This window comes from Salarias fasciatus, chromosome 11 (genome assembly GCF_902148845.1).
Source record: "Salarias fasciatus chromosome 11, fSalaFa1.1, whole genome shotgun sequence".
In the NCBI taxonomy this organism is placed as follows: Eukaryota; Metazoa; Chordata; class Actinopteri; order Blenniiformes; family Blenniidae; genus Salarias; species Salarias fasciatus.
In genome coordinates this window covers 5,060,203-5,079,341 of record NC_043755.1, presented here as the reverse complement: position 1 = coordinate 5,079,341, position 19,139 = coordinate 5,060,203, and the positions used below count along the sequence as shown (strand labels likewise).

The following is a 19,139-nucleotide window of genomic DNA, read 5'->3' as shown; positions in this document are numbered from 1 at the left end:
CGGAGCAGAAACAAACCCTGACACTGGATCAGCGTTTGAGCCGGGGGGCCCAGACCTCCACACAAGAGCCGCGGAGGACGGCTTCATAATGCCGGGCTGTGGGAGAGGCCCCGACCCGACTGAGTGCCTCAGCTATGCATATTCCCACACAAATTTGCATTTAATCGAATTACAACACAGCAAAATAATACAAGGTGAGTTCAGGAATTCGGAGCCCTGCCGCAGCGGCGGACCACCGCGCTTGAACAGTAATCCAACCTGAACCAAAGCTGCCTAAATATTATCCAAGGTCTGAATCCTATGCGGAACTTGCCGTTTGTTAAACATTACAGAGGATTAATGCAGATATCTCCGAGTATTCTCAGTCATGTGAGCAAACATGCATTTTCAGAAAGCACTTATTGTGCAGGGTTGTGCGTTTTGTACAGACTAGAGGAAGAGGTTTGGACTGAAAAGCTCCCTCCAGTCCTGAGAACTGAGTTTCACACGAACAGATGTTTCACCAGGTGTCAAGATTCTGTCCCGAAATATCAAAAAAGTCCTATAATTTCAAGCATCATTGCATTTTATGAACTATTTTCAGCCTGTAAACCACAATAAAAACAATTTTCCTTTATGTTTATGTCAGAAGCTGCAGCAGGAAATGCATCAATATAAAAAGAAACACATTCAAGCACAAGCAGGATGTCAATTTGGTTTAGCGCAGCAAAAACAACTGACCACACGCATGCAAATCTAAGAATAATCACGCATTTCGCATGCACACGGAACACCAATAATGTTGCTGCGTAAAACCTTCTAATCTATAAAACGCGCCACAAATCACAGCCGTGCCAGGGGATCGGCTGCACCCTGCCTCCCTTCAGGCTCCACATGAGCGGGGTTAAGTTACTCCTGAAAAGCAGGAATCCTGAAAACAAACGGAGGTCACGGTCCGAGGTCAGCCTCTTTTTCCTTCCTCCTCCTGAGCTTCGCTGGTTTCTGCGAGCCTGAGATGTGAAGTTTATTCAGTCGGGCTCAGGCAATCAGGGGTTTGGACGAGCCGCACCGCTGGACTAAAGTTCTGAATGGATATGGTAATGTCATTAGAGCACAGATGTCTTCAATGAAGGAATTAGAGCTTCAAATCAACAAAACTCTTTCTATGATATTAACTTTGGATCAATAATTGTTGCGGGCTAGCTGATTTTTTGCTATGTACACCATTCTCCAGTGTTTTTGTTTTTGTTGTGGAAGTCGGAGTAAATCAACTGTCGGATCATGTGAACAGTGAATTTACATCCTGGAAGTCTTTAAACGCAGATTTATGTCCCGCCCGCAGGTTTTCTGTCAGCTTTCCTCTTTCTGCCTCCAGACTTCTTGGGTTCTTTTCAGCCTTGTTGGATTTCGACAGCACAGCAGCAGCAGTTGTGGGATCTGAGAGCATGGGCGTCTTCCACATCGCGCTGCTGGCACAGACCCGGGCAAGAAAATTCAAACCCGGTGCTCTTTTCTGGGAAATATTCTACAGAGAGCGGCTGCAAATGGGGAAAACAGTAAATATTTCTGAGTTCAGCGAGGGGCTGATTTATTCTCCATGCTTACTAAAACTGGCCTTAGAGTCAACATGACCTCTGACCTTCCCTTGAACCCGTAAACTCCTCCCTCCGGAGAGCGGTTCAACAGGTTGGTTAGAACAATAAACCCAAAGCCTCTGTCACACAGAGGCTCTTGATTGGAGAAAGGCGCTTCTCTCTGCTCCCTGTAGGTATCCCCCTCTGATGAGAGCGGGAGAGGAAACCAGGCCAGCGGAGCCGAGCATAGCAGACATAGTTTGGAGCAGACCGAGGCCAGCCGGAGACTGTACACTACTGTGCTGAGTGCTCACTTATCTGTGTGTCTTTGTCAGTGCGACTTGGCCCAATCAGCAGCTCGGTGCCCGGGCGCGCACGCAGGGAGCGTCCATTACTTTAACCTTAATCTCGAGCCAAAGCGCAAGTTAAAAATCAAAGGCGTAAACTGCGTGTGGGTGGATTAGAGCGGAGCCCGGCTGACGGGGGGAGAGAGCAGCCAGATCAAACAAGGAGAGAGACGCACTCGGAAAGTGTTTCGGAGCCGGTTCGGAGCTGAGTGACTGGACCCTGAAGAGGGAGGGAGGTGGAGGAGAGCCCAGGCAGCGCGGGTGGCCCGGGGTTTCGGGGTATCCAGTCAAAGCAAAGATCTTTCTGACAGAATAATTCATGTGGAAATCTGGATTACATCAAAACAAGTTTTAGAATCTCTGCTAATTCCTCAGCTGGGTTCAGAGGAACATGACTAAGATGCAGACGTGTCTGTTTGTGCTCCAGAGCAGTTTTATTTTCCGTGTGGGGTTGAGAGGATCATGCTGCCCCCTCTTATTTTTGAGATCTAAGTCTAAAGTGGAAGTGATGGGGCAGGTCTTCATATATAGACCTGCAACTGCCAGACTTTAACTGGAAACGTTCCATCAAGATGTTAAAGCCTTTTCTAAGTTGGATTTAATAAATGCTGCATCAAGTTATTACACAAAAAATGAGGCCAAACACCTGGGCGGAACTGAAGATATGCATTTAGACAATTTCATTAAAACGTCCACCCGAACTCATGAATTCTTGTGGTGGACTTACTCAATCACAGTTTTTCCCTTTGGTTTTGACTTTATTTCCATTTTTGTGCACCTTGGATGAACTGATCGGCTTGCAGAATCATTTTCAGTTCAACCCTGTGAGTGAAGCAGGGACCAGGTTACACACTACACACACTCACAACACAACAGAGTGTGACTGAAGCCTCCTCTCTGGTCAGCTCCAGAGCTCGGGTGACGAGTTCACAGATGAGCCTCAAAAAAACTTAATTAACAAGGCGGTCCATCTTAAAAGTCAGTGTTGACACACACTTTCACTTGTTTCTTCTTCTTTTTTTCTCCAAAAACATTAAAAAAAAAAACGTAATGTACTGTATTTCTTCTGTGTCTGACAAATATCCCGTCCTGTGGTTTCTTCACAAATCACGACCTGAACATGAAAAACAGAACTCCCCGGCACACCTGCTGAAGAAAGTCAACAGTCGAAATGATCCAGTGATTTTCCCTCAGGAGGCCATTTATAAAGCTCTGTACAAACACCACGGACACACACACACACACACACACACACACACACACACACACACACACACACACACACACACACACACACACACACACACACACACACACACACACACACACACACACACACACACACACACACACACACACACACACACACACACACACACACGCTCAGTCTCGTATTTCTATCCTTGTGGGGACCGTCCATTGACTCCCATTCATGTCTAGCCCCTAACCCTGACCCTTACCCTAACCCTAACCCACACCACAATAAAGCCTAACCCTAAAGAAATGTTTTTGCACTTTTACTTTTTTCAGTAACAACAACATGGTCAAGAAAACACTGTTTCTCCTACTTAGGACCGGAAAAAGGTCCCCACAAGGCACGTCGTTCCACGTTTTGCTATCCTTGTGGGGACATTTGGCCCCAACAAGGATAGAAATACGAGAACACACACACACACACACACACACACACACACACACACACACACACACAATGCCAGGCCTGGGTATTGGGGGAGTGTTCTGAGAGTGTGTGAGTATGAGGAGGAGGTCGCTGTCGGTCCTGGCTGCTGGGTCTCTGTCACCGTTTGGCTCCGAGCCTCTCAAACCTCCTGGTATTGTTTCCAGGGCGCCGTGGCTCTGCTCGGGTTTCTCTCCCTCTGCTCGCACACTCCCTTTCTTTCTTAACCCTACTCACAAATAAAATGTTAGAATAAATGTGCACGCGCGCACACACACACACACACACACACACACACACACACGGGTTATTTATAACAGGGTGGAAGGGAAAGGCTGCCCGGCCTCCCAGGGCCTATTTTGGGAGTCGGGCCTTCAATCACCCGGGCTGACAGCTTCTCTGTGATACCAGGAGAACAATAAGAGCCTGTTTATCTTCCTCCGGCCTGCCTGCGAGGCTCTGCCTTCCCGCCCGGGTCAACGTCGGTCTGCCCCCCTCAATTAAAGCTGGACTCCCAGGAGAGCAGCAGACTCAAAATCCGTCATTTCACCAAATTGAATATTTTCTCCGACCACTATCGTTATTAAACTGCTTAATAACTGAATGAGGCTTTTAAGCAGATGAACAGTTGTGTTTATTTCCATCCCTCTGGTATTGTAATCTCAAATTTAAAATAGTTTAAAAAAAGCAATACCTAAGAACGTAAATGCGTTTTGATTTTCAGTAATTGACCAGCCTACATTTTAACCAGAACAGTTTTCAAAGCCAAACATTTGCTGGTTCCATTTTCTTTATCATACATGTATCACACCTGTGCTTTAGACGGTTCATCAGGCAAAAGAAGACATCCAGGCATCATCTCGAACTTTTTCAGACACTTTCTTGGCAAAACTGGCGATTGATTGAAAACTCCTCTGCACCAGCTGTCAACAGGTTTTTATATAAATGTCATCAAATCCCGATTCCCAGGTGAGACGCTTCAATCCGGCCAGAAGAAAAGTAACCAAGCGTGATGAAGCGTGTGTTCGGGACTCCGCTGGTCATCAAACTGCTGCCTGTACAGATAAATCTGCTTTAAATAGACAGACTTTTCTTGATAGTTTTCCCATCAGGACTATTCTTACCGCCCGCTGCTGCAGACGTTGTCCTTACCATCATGAATGGATCGTCTTTATTGTCTCCCTTAATGGTGAATTTAAAAGCTTTTTTTTTTTTTTTTTTTTTTTGGACGGAGGCCACAGCATCTCTCTTCGATGGTAAGTCCCTTCAGCTAAAAATAATTCCTAATGAACTCTGAGCGACTCCACCACTTGAATGAATGATCGCATTGTGTGTGTGTGTGTGTGTGTGTGTGTGTGTGTGTGTGTGTGTGTGTGTGTGTGTGTGTGTGTGTGTGTGTGTGTGTAATGGGAAGAGATAGTCAGGGTGGAGGGTGGCCGCAGTGGGGAAGTGATCAGGGTGAAGGGAGGCTGCTGCTGCTGTTATCTGGTACAGATTGGAGCAGAGTTAATGGTCTGTGTCATCACTACGCAACTACTGTGTAATGTTGGCCGCTGGCTGTTCTGTCTGGGTCAGACGTGAACTCCTTTATTTTTTTCTTTTTAAGGAAGCTTACAGAACATGGAGAACACAACCCGTTAGGGTAGAAAACTCTGGTTTGAAGCAGGTAACAGTTACTTTGATTACAAATCAAAATCGATGTTGCAATGTCACGTTACATTTATTAATTGAAAAACCGAACACATTAACTTTCTAGATTACATCTGTTTCTATTGTGACCCGAGAGAAGAATTCAGGGAAGTTTCTAATATTAATAAATACACAAATATTCAGGACTGTGTTTCACCACTGCACCCAGACCAGCAACAGAAAGAGAAAAGCAAATTAAAAGACAGTGAGATAAAAATCTAACTGAAGAAAAACCCTTAAACTAAAATCAAGGCAAATATATTTGAAACAAAGTTTGAAGGAAAAGATCATTTCAGCGGTTGAGCTTTTGCTTCACACACTCAAATATCTATCAATGCTCCTAATTATCAGACAGAAGCTATATTTTGTCTGTTTTTCCAATCAGAGGTTCTTTGTCTTCAGGTCAACTCATTCTGAATGAAATGACAGGTTAGCCACAACATAAAAGAAGTTTGATCTTCTTCAAATTTGCACGTTTTTATCCAGTAGCCCAGCTCCAGTCAATGTCAGTAAAGTCTGATATGTATTATTGTCATTATAATATAGAAAACACTCAATTAAACCACTCAAAGTGGCATTAAGAGGGACTGTACATTTTCTAAAGTAGATTAAAGCTTAATGTATGCAGATAAAATTCAGTAACAGCACGTTATTCTGTGGAACCAGCTAGAGAACGATGAGGATTTGTTTGTACCTTGTCAGTTTTATCACTCTTGTGTGGGTTGAGGAGATATATATTTTATGAATATATAACATGATGTACAGGTAATCTAAGTGCTGCACTGTAGCATTAAAACAAAAAGCAGTGAAGGTCAGCATCTGACAGCTTGAATGCGGCAGAACTTTTAGTTAAAAACAGACACAGCAAGCAGCAAACATCTCATGACTGATGATCCTTAGACTCTCAGTTTTAAAACAATGGTGGCATTTTAGACAAATGCGGTTTCTAACTTTATTTCTGCTTCGAACTGACATCACAAACTTTCCTCGGCTTCCTGACTCACTGAATGATCCCTCAAGAACAGAAACAGACAATTCCTTTTCCTCAGGGGGCTTCATAAAATCCCAGGAGGACTTTAAAGGGCAAAGTCATTAAATTTAATTCACCTACTTCATTTGTATATATATATATATATATATATATATATATATATATATATATATATATATATTTATATATATATATATATATATATATATATATATATATATATATATATATCTCTACAGCTCTCCTACAGTTTGTTCCATGGGTTTAATGAGCTCCTGTTCTCGCTTCTGTTTTCAATACTTGAGTAAATTCGTCCAAATCTCAGTAAATACTCAGATGGTACTTCGGTTTCATCAAAACAGTCCTAAAGTTTGCACCAAAATAAAACCAAATTTCATCATGTCCATGACTCCTTCCTCAGTGACCAAGGGGCCAGTCAGGGACCACCGAAGGTTCCACATGCGGGCCGCGGACCGTAGCAGAACCACACCGTCCCACTGTACCCGCCCGGTCGACTCGTTTTATTCTCTCGCGGCCGACACCTCGGTTTTTCCCCTCCGTGCCACTGTTGTGACCGATGTCTTTTCCGTCCTGCTGCCCTCTCTCAATTAAAAGGGAAAAAGCTTCCAATCCCTTTGACCTTTACCTTGACTCGGCTGTTTCCACTAAACACACATGAAAACACACAGCCTGACACAGCTGCTCCCGCTCCTATTTTAGTCAGGTCCAGCTCTCTGTCCTCCCTTTCTTCCACTCTTTTAAAGGTATGTCTGCTTTTCTACTCTCACATCAGGAGACTCGCTTACGTAAGCCGCCGGTTTGCATATTTAATGGCTTTTAGAGAACAAATTGCATCTACAGCGGGGTAATGCCGGCATTACGGCCGATCGGGATCTTTAAATAGCTTTCAGCCCCTTCCGTGAACTTTTTAGGACAAATTTAGCAAAGAATTCCAGTGAAGGACCGGCCAGCAGCGAGTTATGACCACAAGCATCCTCCTTTTAAATACTTTTATTCAATTATACCAGACATTCTTCTGAAAACACAAAAAAACGTAACCGAGTTTCACATTAAAAAATAAACAGAGCCCATTATTTCTTCGTCAGAACTGGTCCAGGTTGCTCCTGGAGTCTCGCAGCTGTGTGAGGGCCGTCAGCACCTCCTCCGTCGGCCTCCTCCCCAGCTGCTTGCCCGCTCTGCTCCTCACGCTCACAGTGCCGCTCTCGCACTCCTTGTCCCCCACCACTGCACGAAAACACACACAGGAGACACGTCTGAAATGCTTAGCTGGAGATGGGAGTACCGATAAAACCCGACGTTCCTCCTCATCATTACCTAATATGTAGTTGTACTGGGCCAGCTGAGCAGAGCGGATCTTCTTATTTAAGGTGGCGCCGTGATCGGCGTTCAAATCGACCATGAAGCCCCCTTCGTGGAACCGGCGGACCACCTTAAGACAAGAGAGAGCGCTTCTTTTAAGACTGTGTCGTGCGTCTCACATCGGCAGGCAGATCCATCAGGACAGAAAGAGGAGGGAAAAAACACACGGTCCTGCATCAGACACTGACCTCTCTGCCGTACGACTCGTTGTTGCCCCCCACAGGAATAACCATGACCTGAGAGGGAGACAGCCACAGCGGCCTGCGGGAGGGAGGAGGGGAGGGGTTAATCCACCTCGCTGATCACCAGTCTGTTTTTTATGGCCGGGTGAACTGTAAATACCTTTTCCAACAACACTCCGACTTTCAATATGCGGCAATTATTCTTCAACACCACGCTGTTCAGAGGCTCGTGCCACAGGAGGGACACCAGCGCGGCGATAAGAGCCCGATAGCGCTCTGCTCATTACAATCAGGTGAGCTGGAGCAGGGAGGCATCCCAAGCATGCAGGACAGAGGCCGTCTGTGACCGCCGCTGAGAAATGTGTCAGTGACGACTCTGGAGGAAGCTGTGACCTTTGGCTCAAACGGCCTCTTTCTGTCCGATTCCTCCAAGCTGTGACTGAAAGCTTTGTGCGCTAATTTACAATTAGTTCGTATTTTGTAGCTCTGCCCGAGACGAAAGTCTCTTAATAGTTCTGAGAAGAAGAGACCGCACTACAGGATTGGATTAGTCTAAATTTTTTGATTTTCTGTGCGCCAGAAGCGGCTGGTGCAGGCCACAAGTCGGGCGCAGGCCAGGAGTTTGAGGTTGTGGTTGAGAAAAGCACTGAGGCCAGAGCAGCAACAGAACAGGAAGAGGAGGGTGAAGCATCTTCTTACCACTTTCCACCAAAGTTTTCAGCCAGTATGGCGATCATCCTCTCCAGCGAGCCCAGCACGGCTCTGTGCACCATCACCGGCCGGTGCAGCTGTCCGTCACGGCTGAGGGAGACGAGCACACACCATCAGCCTGTGGGGCTAATTTTGGTTCGGGGGACACAAACAGCCCAGTTTGACCTTCAGAGGGTCAGAGCCTAGTGGGGCGATACGTTTTGAGAGCAATATGCTAAAGCTCAACATAAAAGACTTTTTTTGACAATGCTAAATGTTTCCATGAAAAAAAGTGTTGTTTCGTACTGCTGGTGTCTTAAACTGGAAGATCAGACTCGGTACAGCAGGAAGCATCTGGGAAGCGGCGCAGACTAAGAGAGTTAGACCACAAAGAGTGTGTGTGTTCTCCTGGGCTGGTAAATTGAATAAAAGGACTAATTTGTCCTGATCAGATCAGGCCGCTGTGAACCCAAACCGCCGCTACTATAACCTGAGTAACGACAGGAGCGAGCGCTGCTGTGAACCGGCGCCTGATGAATTCACGAGTGACTCACCCGACGTACTGCAGGTCGAATCTGATGGGCAGCTGGAAGTCCAGCTGGATGGTGGCACACTGGTGCTGGCGGCCAATGGCATCTTTGATCTGGATGTCGATCTGCGATGGAACACGAAGGAGTTTCTCAGCAACGGCTTTTTCCAGGACAAGATCCAGAAACAAGAGTTTGGGGCAAAACAGATGTGTTTCCAAGAGAAGGTAATCAAGTTAATTATGGCCAACACGCCCCGGCTGCACGTCTGAAAGGAGCGCTTGTTTTGGGATGCGTCTCACGCCACTCGGCCCTGACCCGTGTCCCACTCCGCTCAAACATGAGCAGAATCATGTCACAGACCGACGTTTGCTAGATCCATCCACCGGGAGCAGTTTGGGGTTCAGTGTTGTGCTCAAGGATGCTTCAATAGACAAGGGGAGATGGGGAAATCGAACAAACAACCTTCCAACTGCAACCAACCGAGTCAAAATCACCTAGAAGGTCACCCTCCTGTTCCGCTGCATCCGGTTTATCCGAAAGTTTTCATTCCAGGATAAATCCCATTGTAGTTTCTCTTGGTGTGAACTGAGGATTCCTCTTTGCACAGTCACAAGCAAAACAAAGTGTGTGTGTGTGTGTGTGTGTGTGTGTGTGTGTGTGTGTAAGTTGCACTGTTATCTCTGACAAAAACTAATAAACTGCCCACAGAGGAATGAGACGTGACTTCTAAAATATACACCCTCATCTTCACGGTTTTACAACTTAGGCGGATCCACAGATTTACACAATGAGACTGGGGGGCTGCAAACTTCACATGAAGCTTCTGCTCACAGACAGAGATAATATTTAGTTTGACAACATAAACAAAATATCACATCGAACTATGTAGGACATGTAAAACACACAAAGACATAAAAAGTGAGGTCGTACATCTGGAATTCAATAAGCGGTTAAACGCCCACTGTTTGAAAAACAGTAAGAAATCTTATGGAAAGAGCCTGAAAATGTCACTGTGAGTCTCATCAACACTGAAAATACATTTTGCACAGCTCCCAAACGTCTGGCTTCACTGCCATGTTTTGGGCAAATATCTTTTGTTTTTTTTTGTCAGTGATGCTTCTTTTCTTCTCCAGTTCATAGAGGGTTAAACTAATCATCCACTGCTGATCCTGCATGTCTTCACTCCATCATCCCCAAATCTAATGAATATGTTATCAAGCTCGGCCGACAGCCTGACAACACGCCACTCATTCCAACCCAGCAGGCATCCAAACGCTGCAGGGAAGGACAAAGGTCTTCACATCTAACACTGGATTAAACTCATGGATTATTCCTCTGGAGGAAGTTGAAGGTGGACCCTGTGGCCTTTTGATCAACACGAACCTGTAGTCCAAACAAAAGCCATTACTGGCTGAATACCTATTGTGCTGATCTGACATTACGTCATGTTCTGCAGCTCCACTGATAGAAATGCTTTACGGAGTTTTGGTCGAGGATTACATAGAAGTTTTGCATTCTGTCAGGAATGTAATATAAAGGTCACAGCATTTGTTTTGTCCACGGAGAACATTTGTTTGTCTGTGGGTGGAGCTGCTCCCTTTCCCGGGCTCTCTGCTGCAGGTCGGCGTAACTCTCACCAAAGACTTGGCGAGCGTTCAGCTGGGGTGAATCACTGAAGGACAAACGTTACTGCAGACGCTGTGTGTGCAACTAGTGGGCTCAACCGCGTGCACGCTGGAGTGTTGCAATGATTGCGTTAAGTTAACCGGCTGCACGAACCTTCGGTCCGTAGAAAGCTCCGTCTCCGGGGTTCAATTCCCAGCGCTCGCCAAACTGCTGCAGACTCCTCTCCAGCTGCTGCTCACACAAGCACCAGAGGAGGAAAGACCACAGTAAGTGCACAGGCGTAGAGGAGATAAGAACATTAATGCAAACTGTGAGCAGCGCGCGCGTGTGTGTGTGTGTGCGCTCAGAACCATAATGTTCAATTAAACTCAATTGAATGAGTTTAAACTGCTGCTGCGCCTGTTTTAAATGGGTCTGCGGGGATCTAGAGATATATATCTACCCAGCAGCTCGACACGGGGCAGGTCTCCACTGGAAAGTACCACTCGCATAACTGATTAAGATTTAATTACACCGTGTCTTTATTGTACACCGGGAGGTTTTTTTTTTTTTTTTTTTTCCCCCTCCATCAAGCTGTGATGAACTTGTAGCTTTCCTACAGAGAACATGTTCTGAGCTTGACAGTAACCAGTGAGTCGGTGTCTTGGCGCTGACCTGCTCGGCGTCGTCCCACTGTTCGGGCTCCCCGAGGCACGGCGTGGGCCGCGTCGACAGCAGGCAGTGGAAGGAAAACCCAAACACTCGATAAACTTTCCTCACGAAGTCCAAACAAGCCACAATCTCTTCCTCTAGCTGGGGAGAAGGAATGAAAAGATTCAGGACGAGAGCAACAACAGGATATGATAATGTAACAGTGGAGCCAAGACTTAAATTCCAACCGGGACGACAATTAGAAAAAATAGAAAACAAATGCATTTTCTGATTCCTCGGAGCTCAAATCAGGATTTCAGAAACGAGCATGGTGACTTTTATTACGTGGCGATTGTTACTGAGCTTTCAGAGGACGCGGACGGATGCACCGGAGGAACGGTATCATGGGAACGCTGCAGGAATCTCCGAAGGGGATCAGGATTACTGTTATGGCCGCTAAAGACACACCGAGGTGTAATGTTTGTACAGGACAAAGACCTTCATTCATGCGGGCCGAGGCCTCCTGGAATGTCTCAGCGGTTATTTGTACAGCCCGTCTAATCGCAGTAATATGGCTCCGCATGTGGCACACGCATCGTTTCTGTTCCGGCCAGAGCAGCTGGACAAATCTTTGCCGTTGTCTCCGTCTGCCTGCGTACCTGCTCAGGTGCACAGAAGATGTGCGCGTCGTCCTGGCAGAAGCGGCGAACGCGGGTGAGGCCGCCCAGGGCGCCGGAGAGCTCGTTCCGATGCAGCGCGCCGAAGTCGGCCCACCGCAGAGGAAGCTCCCTCCAGGAGCGAACGCGCTGCTCGAACATGAGACTGAACACATGAAAGGAGAAGACAGAGGCTGATTCTTCTGTCGCCGTGCAAAACGGCATGATGGCGCAGTAACCTGCAGGGCCTGGGGTCAGCGGGAGGACGAGAGGGGCGAGGGAACGCTCGAGAAATAGGCTTTTCTCTTTTGTGTGTGTGTTCACCAGTGAGCCGGGCAGTTCATGGGTTTGAGAGCGTAGGTCTGGGAGCCCTCCGACGTCACCGTGAACATGTTCTCGCTGTAGTGCTCCCAGTGGCCCGAGCGCTCCCATAATGCAGTGCTGTAGAGGGTCGGGGTCACGACCTCGGTGAAGCCTCGCCGTCGGTATTCACTCTGCGAGGGGTCGGGAAGGAAGGATGTGAGCGTGTGTGACAATGAGCGCAGGGGCGAGGTCACAGCATCACAACAGTGTCATAATTGAAGGCTAATATCCTGACACACACACACACACACACACACTAACAGAAACACACACACACACACACAGAGGAGTAAAGTCAACACAGCACACTGCCAGCCAATGTACACTTTTATAAGTTTACACGGAAAGTTTTTGTCATTAAGCCAATAAAGTAAACACTCCATAAAAACCTGGAGCTACAGTGGTATTTTATGATTATATAAATCCAACAAAGGTCAAATTCAGAGTGTTCGGAGCAAATTAGGGGAAGTGGGGTGTTTTGGTTTTCGTTGCATAAGCATTATTATAAATACTTGAATTGTGGTTCACATTGAAAGGCTGCAGAAAGTGAAGCTGTTCAGTGTTTCTCTTTTATCCTGTAAATTCAGTGAATGAGGGAACTTCAAAAAGTGCCAAAAAACATTGGAAAATACATGAAAAACTCATGAATACATTAATTAAAACTCTAATAATGAAATCTGCGTTTGACAAAGAACCTGATAAAACCCAAAATTAAATCATTTCAGCCTAATTTGTTTTAATTCAAGTCATAGTTTGTAACTATGACTTCATTAGTTCTAAATGTGACCACAGATCTATTCACTGTAGTTACTAATTTCAGATAAACCTGTTTGTTCATCAGAGAGGTAAAAAACTTCTGACATGATGCACGTCCCATGTCTTGCTGGTTAGCACAACTATTAATTATTATATTCAGACATGAAGCTTTTGCAGAAATCATCAGCAATGTTGGAGATACGGTGATGGTTTTACTTGGTTTAGATTTGTTTTTTTTAAGAAAATGTCTTTAGTTTTAATTAACACGGGAAGCTATACAAAATATACAAAAGAATGATAACATATATAACCCCAAAACAACATATTTTGTGATCTGTGATCTTCAGCTACTCTCGTTCTTTAGATTGCAGATTTGCAGAATAAGGATTATTGTGCACCTTGATGAAGTCGGTCAGAGTGTTGTAGATGTGGGCTCCTTTAGGCAGGAAGAAGCAGCTGCCTGGGCTGACTTCATTGAAGAAGAACAGCTCCTGGTCCTGCTCAGAAAACCATGGAAACGTGGTTACAGTCAGGCCAGAGTTGATTCGGTCCTCATTATGTTTTCATCTCACCACTCCGATGCGTCTGTGGTCCCTCCTCCTCGCCTCCTCCTGCTCGTTCTCCCACTCCTGCCTGTCCTTCTCTCCTGGAAAGGCCACTCCGAGCAGACGTGTCAAACCCGAGGAGTCCGTCTCATTGCTCAGGGTGACGGAGGACAGCTGGGGGAGGGAAGGGGGGTGGGGGCCAGAAGACGGGGAGAAAATACCGAGTGAGCGAGGACGTGGTAAACGAGAGAGGGGAAGCGAGGGCCAGCCAGAGGAGGAAGGGCAAACAGATGAGAGTGACAGTGTGTCTGATGGATGGACGGCTGAGTGGAGGAACTCAGAACCGGAATCTGGCCTCGGACTAAAACAACATCCTGCCGCTGAGATTCTGCACGCCGCTGGTTGTTTTGAAGTCTCAGTCTGCCCAGTGACAGCCCGGCACGGAAACTCCGCCCTCTGCCCGGATCAATAAAGACGAGGAAAATTCCATTTTAGGCCAGCTCGGTCCCATCGGACCGAGAGACCCACACAGGTGATTATTACTGATAAAATACAAATAACCCGGTCACGTTCATGAGAGCAGCGTGTCATAAAAACCCTCGTAACATCAGATGGAACGCAAAGAAAAACGACATGGCTGCAAAGGATGAAACAGTTCTGGAATTACAAGTAAATGACCTTCAATTTTCAAGCTGAAACTGGATAAAGAAACGCACAAGGTCAGTGAGGGGGACTGAAGTAAAGAGCAGAAAGCGTAAACAAAACCACAACGTGACAACTCCACACACACTCACACACACACACCTGCTGCAGCTTGAAGACCTTGAGGAGGCCTGTGTGTGGGAGGACCGGCCCGTTACACACCGCTACGCTGTCTCCACACCTGAGTACACAAAGAGGATCAAACTGGTTCATTTGTTGAGGATTTTATCAGCCGCTTCCTTCATGAATCATCAGGCCTGCGTGTGTGTGTGTGTGTGTGTGTTTATACGTGCCTGTATACTGTGACAGTGGAGTCACTGATCTGCTCTTCAACAAGCCGCAGCCTCAGACTGGAGCTCTGGAACAGGAACGTGCAGAAAACACTAAATGCACATCAGAATGTGGATAATATGAAGGAAGCAAACCGCAGTAAACGCAGTGCACTAGAACTGAAAGTCACTTCACAACAGTGTGTAAAATGACTGTAAATCACATGTTATCAAACGTTACAGATAGCTTATCAATACTCAGGCCGATTGCAGTCCACCCACACAACAAAGCACACCGCCAACATTTATATCTTTAATGTGACCAAAAACACAACAAATGTGAATATCATTAAAAGTTAACATCAGTGGTTTCTACATTCATAATATAAACTGAACAGTTTGGAGCCCTGCAGGTTGTAATAATGAATCTGATACTGAGCTCACTGCTGCCCCCTGACACACAAAGCTGGTATTACTCAAATATTACATTTAACATTTTAAATTTTCAAGGTCAATTATTCAATTTATTTTGATTTAGCAAATTTGAAGTATCTGTCATGAGATTGCTTTGGTTGAAAGGTTAGATGACAGAAATATGTAGGAAACATGCAATAACAATGTTGTCTCTGAGGTGTCATTTTTCTCTGTTCTGTTTTATTGTGGAGGGTCAGGCAATAACAGCTTCACAGTGAGTAGTTTCATTTGATCCGCAGAGCACTGCCGCTGATATTTTAAAATCTATTTTTGCACAGAAAGGCAACATTTAGGAAACATCTTGAAAAAAATACATTTTGACGCGGCAGTTTCCACAATTTAACTGTTTATGTGATTTTTTTTCTTTTTTTTTACACAATCATACAGTCCATTTTTACTCTGCTTTCCTCAGAAACAAAAAAACATGCTGACCTGGAACAGCTCTTGGACCTCTTGGACATTCAGCTCCAGTCTGGACAGAGGAAGCTTCTGGGCCGCCGTCTCTCTGCACTTCTCCTCAACGTCAGCCAGAGAAAAGCAGCTGTGGATTGAAATCACACTGAATGATCACAAATCAAAGCCTGAAAAATCGGTGGCATTCAAAGACAACCACGGACGAGGAAAAGCATGAACCTTGAGACGATGGTGAGGAAAGGAAGAGGTCAGGGACACAGCATGAATCATGAGAACTAGAAAATTAATCACAAGCCCCAACCCATCTGCTAATTAAACACAGTATTGAAAACGATCAAATCATAGCCAATGATTCACGGTCATCCTCACTAACACCCGACGATGAACAGTGACCCGAGTGTTTCACCTGTTGTCCAGCAGGTAGTCGCAGAAGAGTCCGAGCTCCGACGCTCCTTCTCTGCACACCTCGGCACCGAAGACGCCCTCCAGCACAGCCGCCAGGACGCACGCTCCCGTCCTCCACGCCGTCTGGGACATCGAGAACGGGACGGAGACAGCGAGACACCAAGGACAAAGTGTAAACACAGCACGAGGGGAGGAAATACCACAGAAAGGGACAGAATATATGACAGAATGATCTTCTGTTCTCTTTTCATCAATAAAAGACAAAACCAAGCAGGTCAATATATTCTCATTGTATTACTTGAAGAAAACTAACATTAACTTTCAGAAGCTACGAACACTAAAATCACAAAGTCACGTTAGCGTTTGGAATCACAGCAGTAGAACATCACTAAAAAAGGATTTGCAGCTTTACTCACTTTTTAAAAGAAACTGCTATTATTTAAACACGGCTGCATGTGCAGGAAGACCTCGGGAACAATGGTGCTACATTTCAGACGACCTTTGTTGAAAACTCAGCCGAGGCCAAAAGGAAGAGTGTAATTACCAGTTTCCCTTCAACTGTGTCAAACCCGAGAAGTTGTACTTCACAGTCTGAGGTGAGAGGTCGCCCGAGCTCCCACAGCTCGCCGTTCACTCTGCTCACCAGTGCTCCTTTCACCCTGCAGCAGCAGCAACAACAACACGGGTGATGAAGAAGGTGGAGGAAACACACAAAAAAAAAAAACACTTCAGGTCATCCTGAACATTTACCGCACGCTCTGAGCAACAGAAAGCGGCGTGGTGACGCCAGCCGTTCCTTTTATCGTCCGTCCGTCAGCCAGTCGGACGCTGAGGGGCTTTTCCGACGCGTCGGCCTGCCTCTTATCGCTGCGTCTTTCCCTGAGAGATTCAAACAATCGCAGTCGCTCAGATAAAGCTGGCGATACCTGCAGCTGGACACAGAGAGGAGAAAACCAGTGAATATGATGGTAACGGAGAGAACCAGTCGACTAGAGCCGCGTACAGGACAGCAAGGAGAAATACTCATTTCAGTCATAATGGGGTTCAAAAACCCAATGCTTTTGTTTTCCCCCAGTTTACCAATATACTCCAACTCTTTAGACTCTTTAGACCTACTGAACACATGTATTTTCATCTGGCTGCATCTGGTGGAATGAAGTCACATTACTACACCAACTCTGATCACGTTTAGACCTCAGCTTGGGGTTGTAAAAGTTTCTATTTTTAATGACACTTTTTTCCCCTCTAAACATTAGGATTCATCCTATTTGAAAAGGTTTGGCTAATGCTCTCCTACCAGCTCTGGCATAACGCTTTGCTTTATTTTTTGGGGGGAATTTATGCATAATCATTGCTTGGTATTGGCATAAATATATAAATGAGTCTAATATTGAAATTCCCCCTAAAGCTCAGAGCTACTGACACAATATTCACGCTAATGTTACTCGTGAGAGCAATGTCTCCCTCTGCTTTCAGCATGTTCCTGTTATTGGCCCCAGTCCTCCAATACACTGCATTCTCCTCCGTCACTGCATCCATGAGCCTCATTTCCTCTCTTCTGGCACCTCCATCTTAATCTTTATCCCTAGTCAGCACAGCTCCTACTTGACCAAACCACTGCAACCTCGTCTCTCTCACTTTCACACCAAACTGTCGACATGACAGACGTGAGCTGCTCCTCTCATGCAGTCACTATTAATCCATCCGTTCTGCTCACTCTGCACAAAAACACCCTCAACTCTGCCACCTCCAGTTCAGCCTCCTGCGCTCTGGTCACCCTAGTTAACGCAGCGTCCAAAAGCATAAACACGACCCTATTAAGAGGTTAAAGGCCACATTGTGTGAACACTTCACTGGACAATCTGACAGCTGTAACATGCAGAACTTCCCCTCAATCACTGCAACTGAACAAGTTGAAGTTACAATTTCAACACCAAGGCTAGAATCTGAAAACGTGTAAGTTTAAGTGGTTTTAAATTTCACTACAAGGGCAAATCTTCTTTCTGTGAATGTAAATCATCTGCCACTTTTGTGGGGAACTTTTCCCTATGTAGAAATAATTTCATGGGGTAAATAGTGTACCTGCTCTCACATACATGTACTGTTATACTGCTTAATTCAATCACAAGTATGGGGCTTAAATACTCACATAAAAGCATTCTGATTGAAAAAGTACTTGCTTGTAGCAGATGAATTAAATGTATGGAATACCTATATTTAAAAGAGGTATTCAAAATGATTTTGATTAACTTGCTTTAGAAATTAACATGAGTTAAAAGCAGCCTCTTTCTGCAAGGGAAATAAATATAATGGCTAAAAATTGCAAATCTAAAAGTTTGAATACCAGTTCAAAACATCAGTGCATGCAGTGGTTTACTTATTGCTGTCGTAGTAAAGTATAAAACATTGTGTAATCAATATTTAAATCGTTCACAACAGTGCAAACATTAGAAAAACTACTTAGTGTTGCACTGGTAATCTATTACTGCTACTACTACAGCTTTAGTCATGTTATCAAGTGTTCAAAACTGTCAACATCTGTTACTGTGAGGCAAGAAAAACTATTCAAAAAGGAAACAGGGCACGAAATCTAATTGAAGTTTTACTTTGAGACACACACACACACACACACACACACACACACACACACACACACACACACACACACACACACACACACACACACACACACACCAAGCTAACGCTAGCTCTGTTCGTTCACGAGCCTGCGCACCTTGCTGTACCTCCTGTGCGCGCGGAGCGTGGCACCGGCCGTCGACCTACAGACGGCCAGCCGAAAGAGCTGCGTGACCGCCATCACCCGAACCCCCCCCTGCCTACAGGTACACGGTCACGTCCAGTTAACCCCACACCACATCACTGCCCCTCCGCCTGCGAGCGGCCATAACACCGGAAACACGGAGGAAAGACGGGCGGAGTGACGTCGACAGCGACGACACTCAGCGAGCAGCGTGCGCGCTCCGGGCGCTGGCGCCAGAGCGCGCTTCGACAGGAGCTGCGCACAGAGATAAAGTGAGAATTATCCCGAGATATTAAAGAGGGAAATACTTTAGAATTTAACCCTGAAGTCACGCACGGTCAGGTCAGGGGTTTCAGACCGGATTAAAATGTCAGAGCGAGAAGTGGAGTGGAGAGAGTGTGTGTGTGTGTGTGTGTGTGTGTGTGTGGTGGGATGGGGGTGGGGGTGGGGGCATTGTGGCGTGCGTGCATGGCCACCGACAGGGCTTCACAGGAGAGT

General features: G+C 45.8%; 1 protein-coding gene across 2 annotated transcripts; it reads right to left on the bottom strand.

The window, feature by feature from the left end:
• Positions 1-7,254: 7,254 nt before the first annotated feature.
• On the bottom strand, positions 7,255-18,812 carry tars2 (threonyl-tRNA synthetase 2, mitochondrial). 2 transcript variants are annotated; one of them, XM_030102250.1, is made up of 18 exons: positions 18,615-18,812; positions 16,631-16,812; positions 16,425-16,539; positions 15,882-16,003; positions 15,494-15,602; positions 14,612-14,676; positions 14,421-14,499; positions 13,647-13,790; positions 13,470-13,571; positions 12,277-12,446; positions 11,956-12,118; positions 11,321-11,458; positions 10,820-10,897; positions 9,065-9,165; positions 8,520-8,621; positions 7,827-7,899; positions 7,594-7,708; positions 7,255-7,503 (listed from the first exon to the last, which is right to left on the bottom strand). In XM_030102250.1, exons 1-18 carry the CDS (start codon positions 18,696-18,698, stop codon positions 7,361-7,363), a joined length of 2,085 nt encoding a protein of 694 aa, XP_029958110.1. In that variant the 5' UTR covers positions 18,699-18,812; the 3' UTR covers positions 7,255-7,360. The 2 variants fall into 2 exon arrangements, with proteins under 2 accessions (XP_029958110.1, XP_029958109.1); XM_030102249.1 differs by having other exon boundaries at positions 13,470-13,568; positions 13,644-13,790; positions 18,615-18,811.
• Positions 18,813-19,139: the final 327 nt, after the last annotated feature.

Excerpts from the sequence above, each read along its gene's own strand:
- tars2 (XM_030102250.1), bottom strand. The coding sequence starts at position 18,698 with ATGGCGGTCACGCAGCTCTTTCGGCTGGCCGTCTGTAGGTCGACGGCC. Across the intron at positions 14,677-15,493 it reads AGGTCCAAGAGCTGTTCCAG|AGCTCCAGTCTGAGGCTGCG; the intron begins GTCAGCATGTTT and ends TTCCTGTTCCAG. Across the intron at positions 13,791-14,420 it reads AGGTCTTCAAGCTGCAGCAG|CTGTCCTCCGTCACCCTGAG; the intron begins GTGTGTGTGTGT and ends TCCCTCCCCCAG.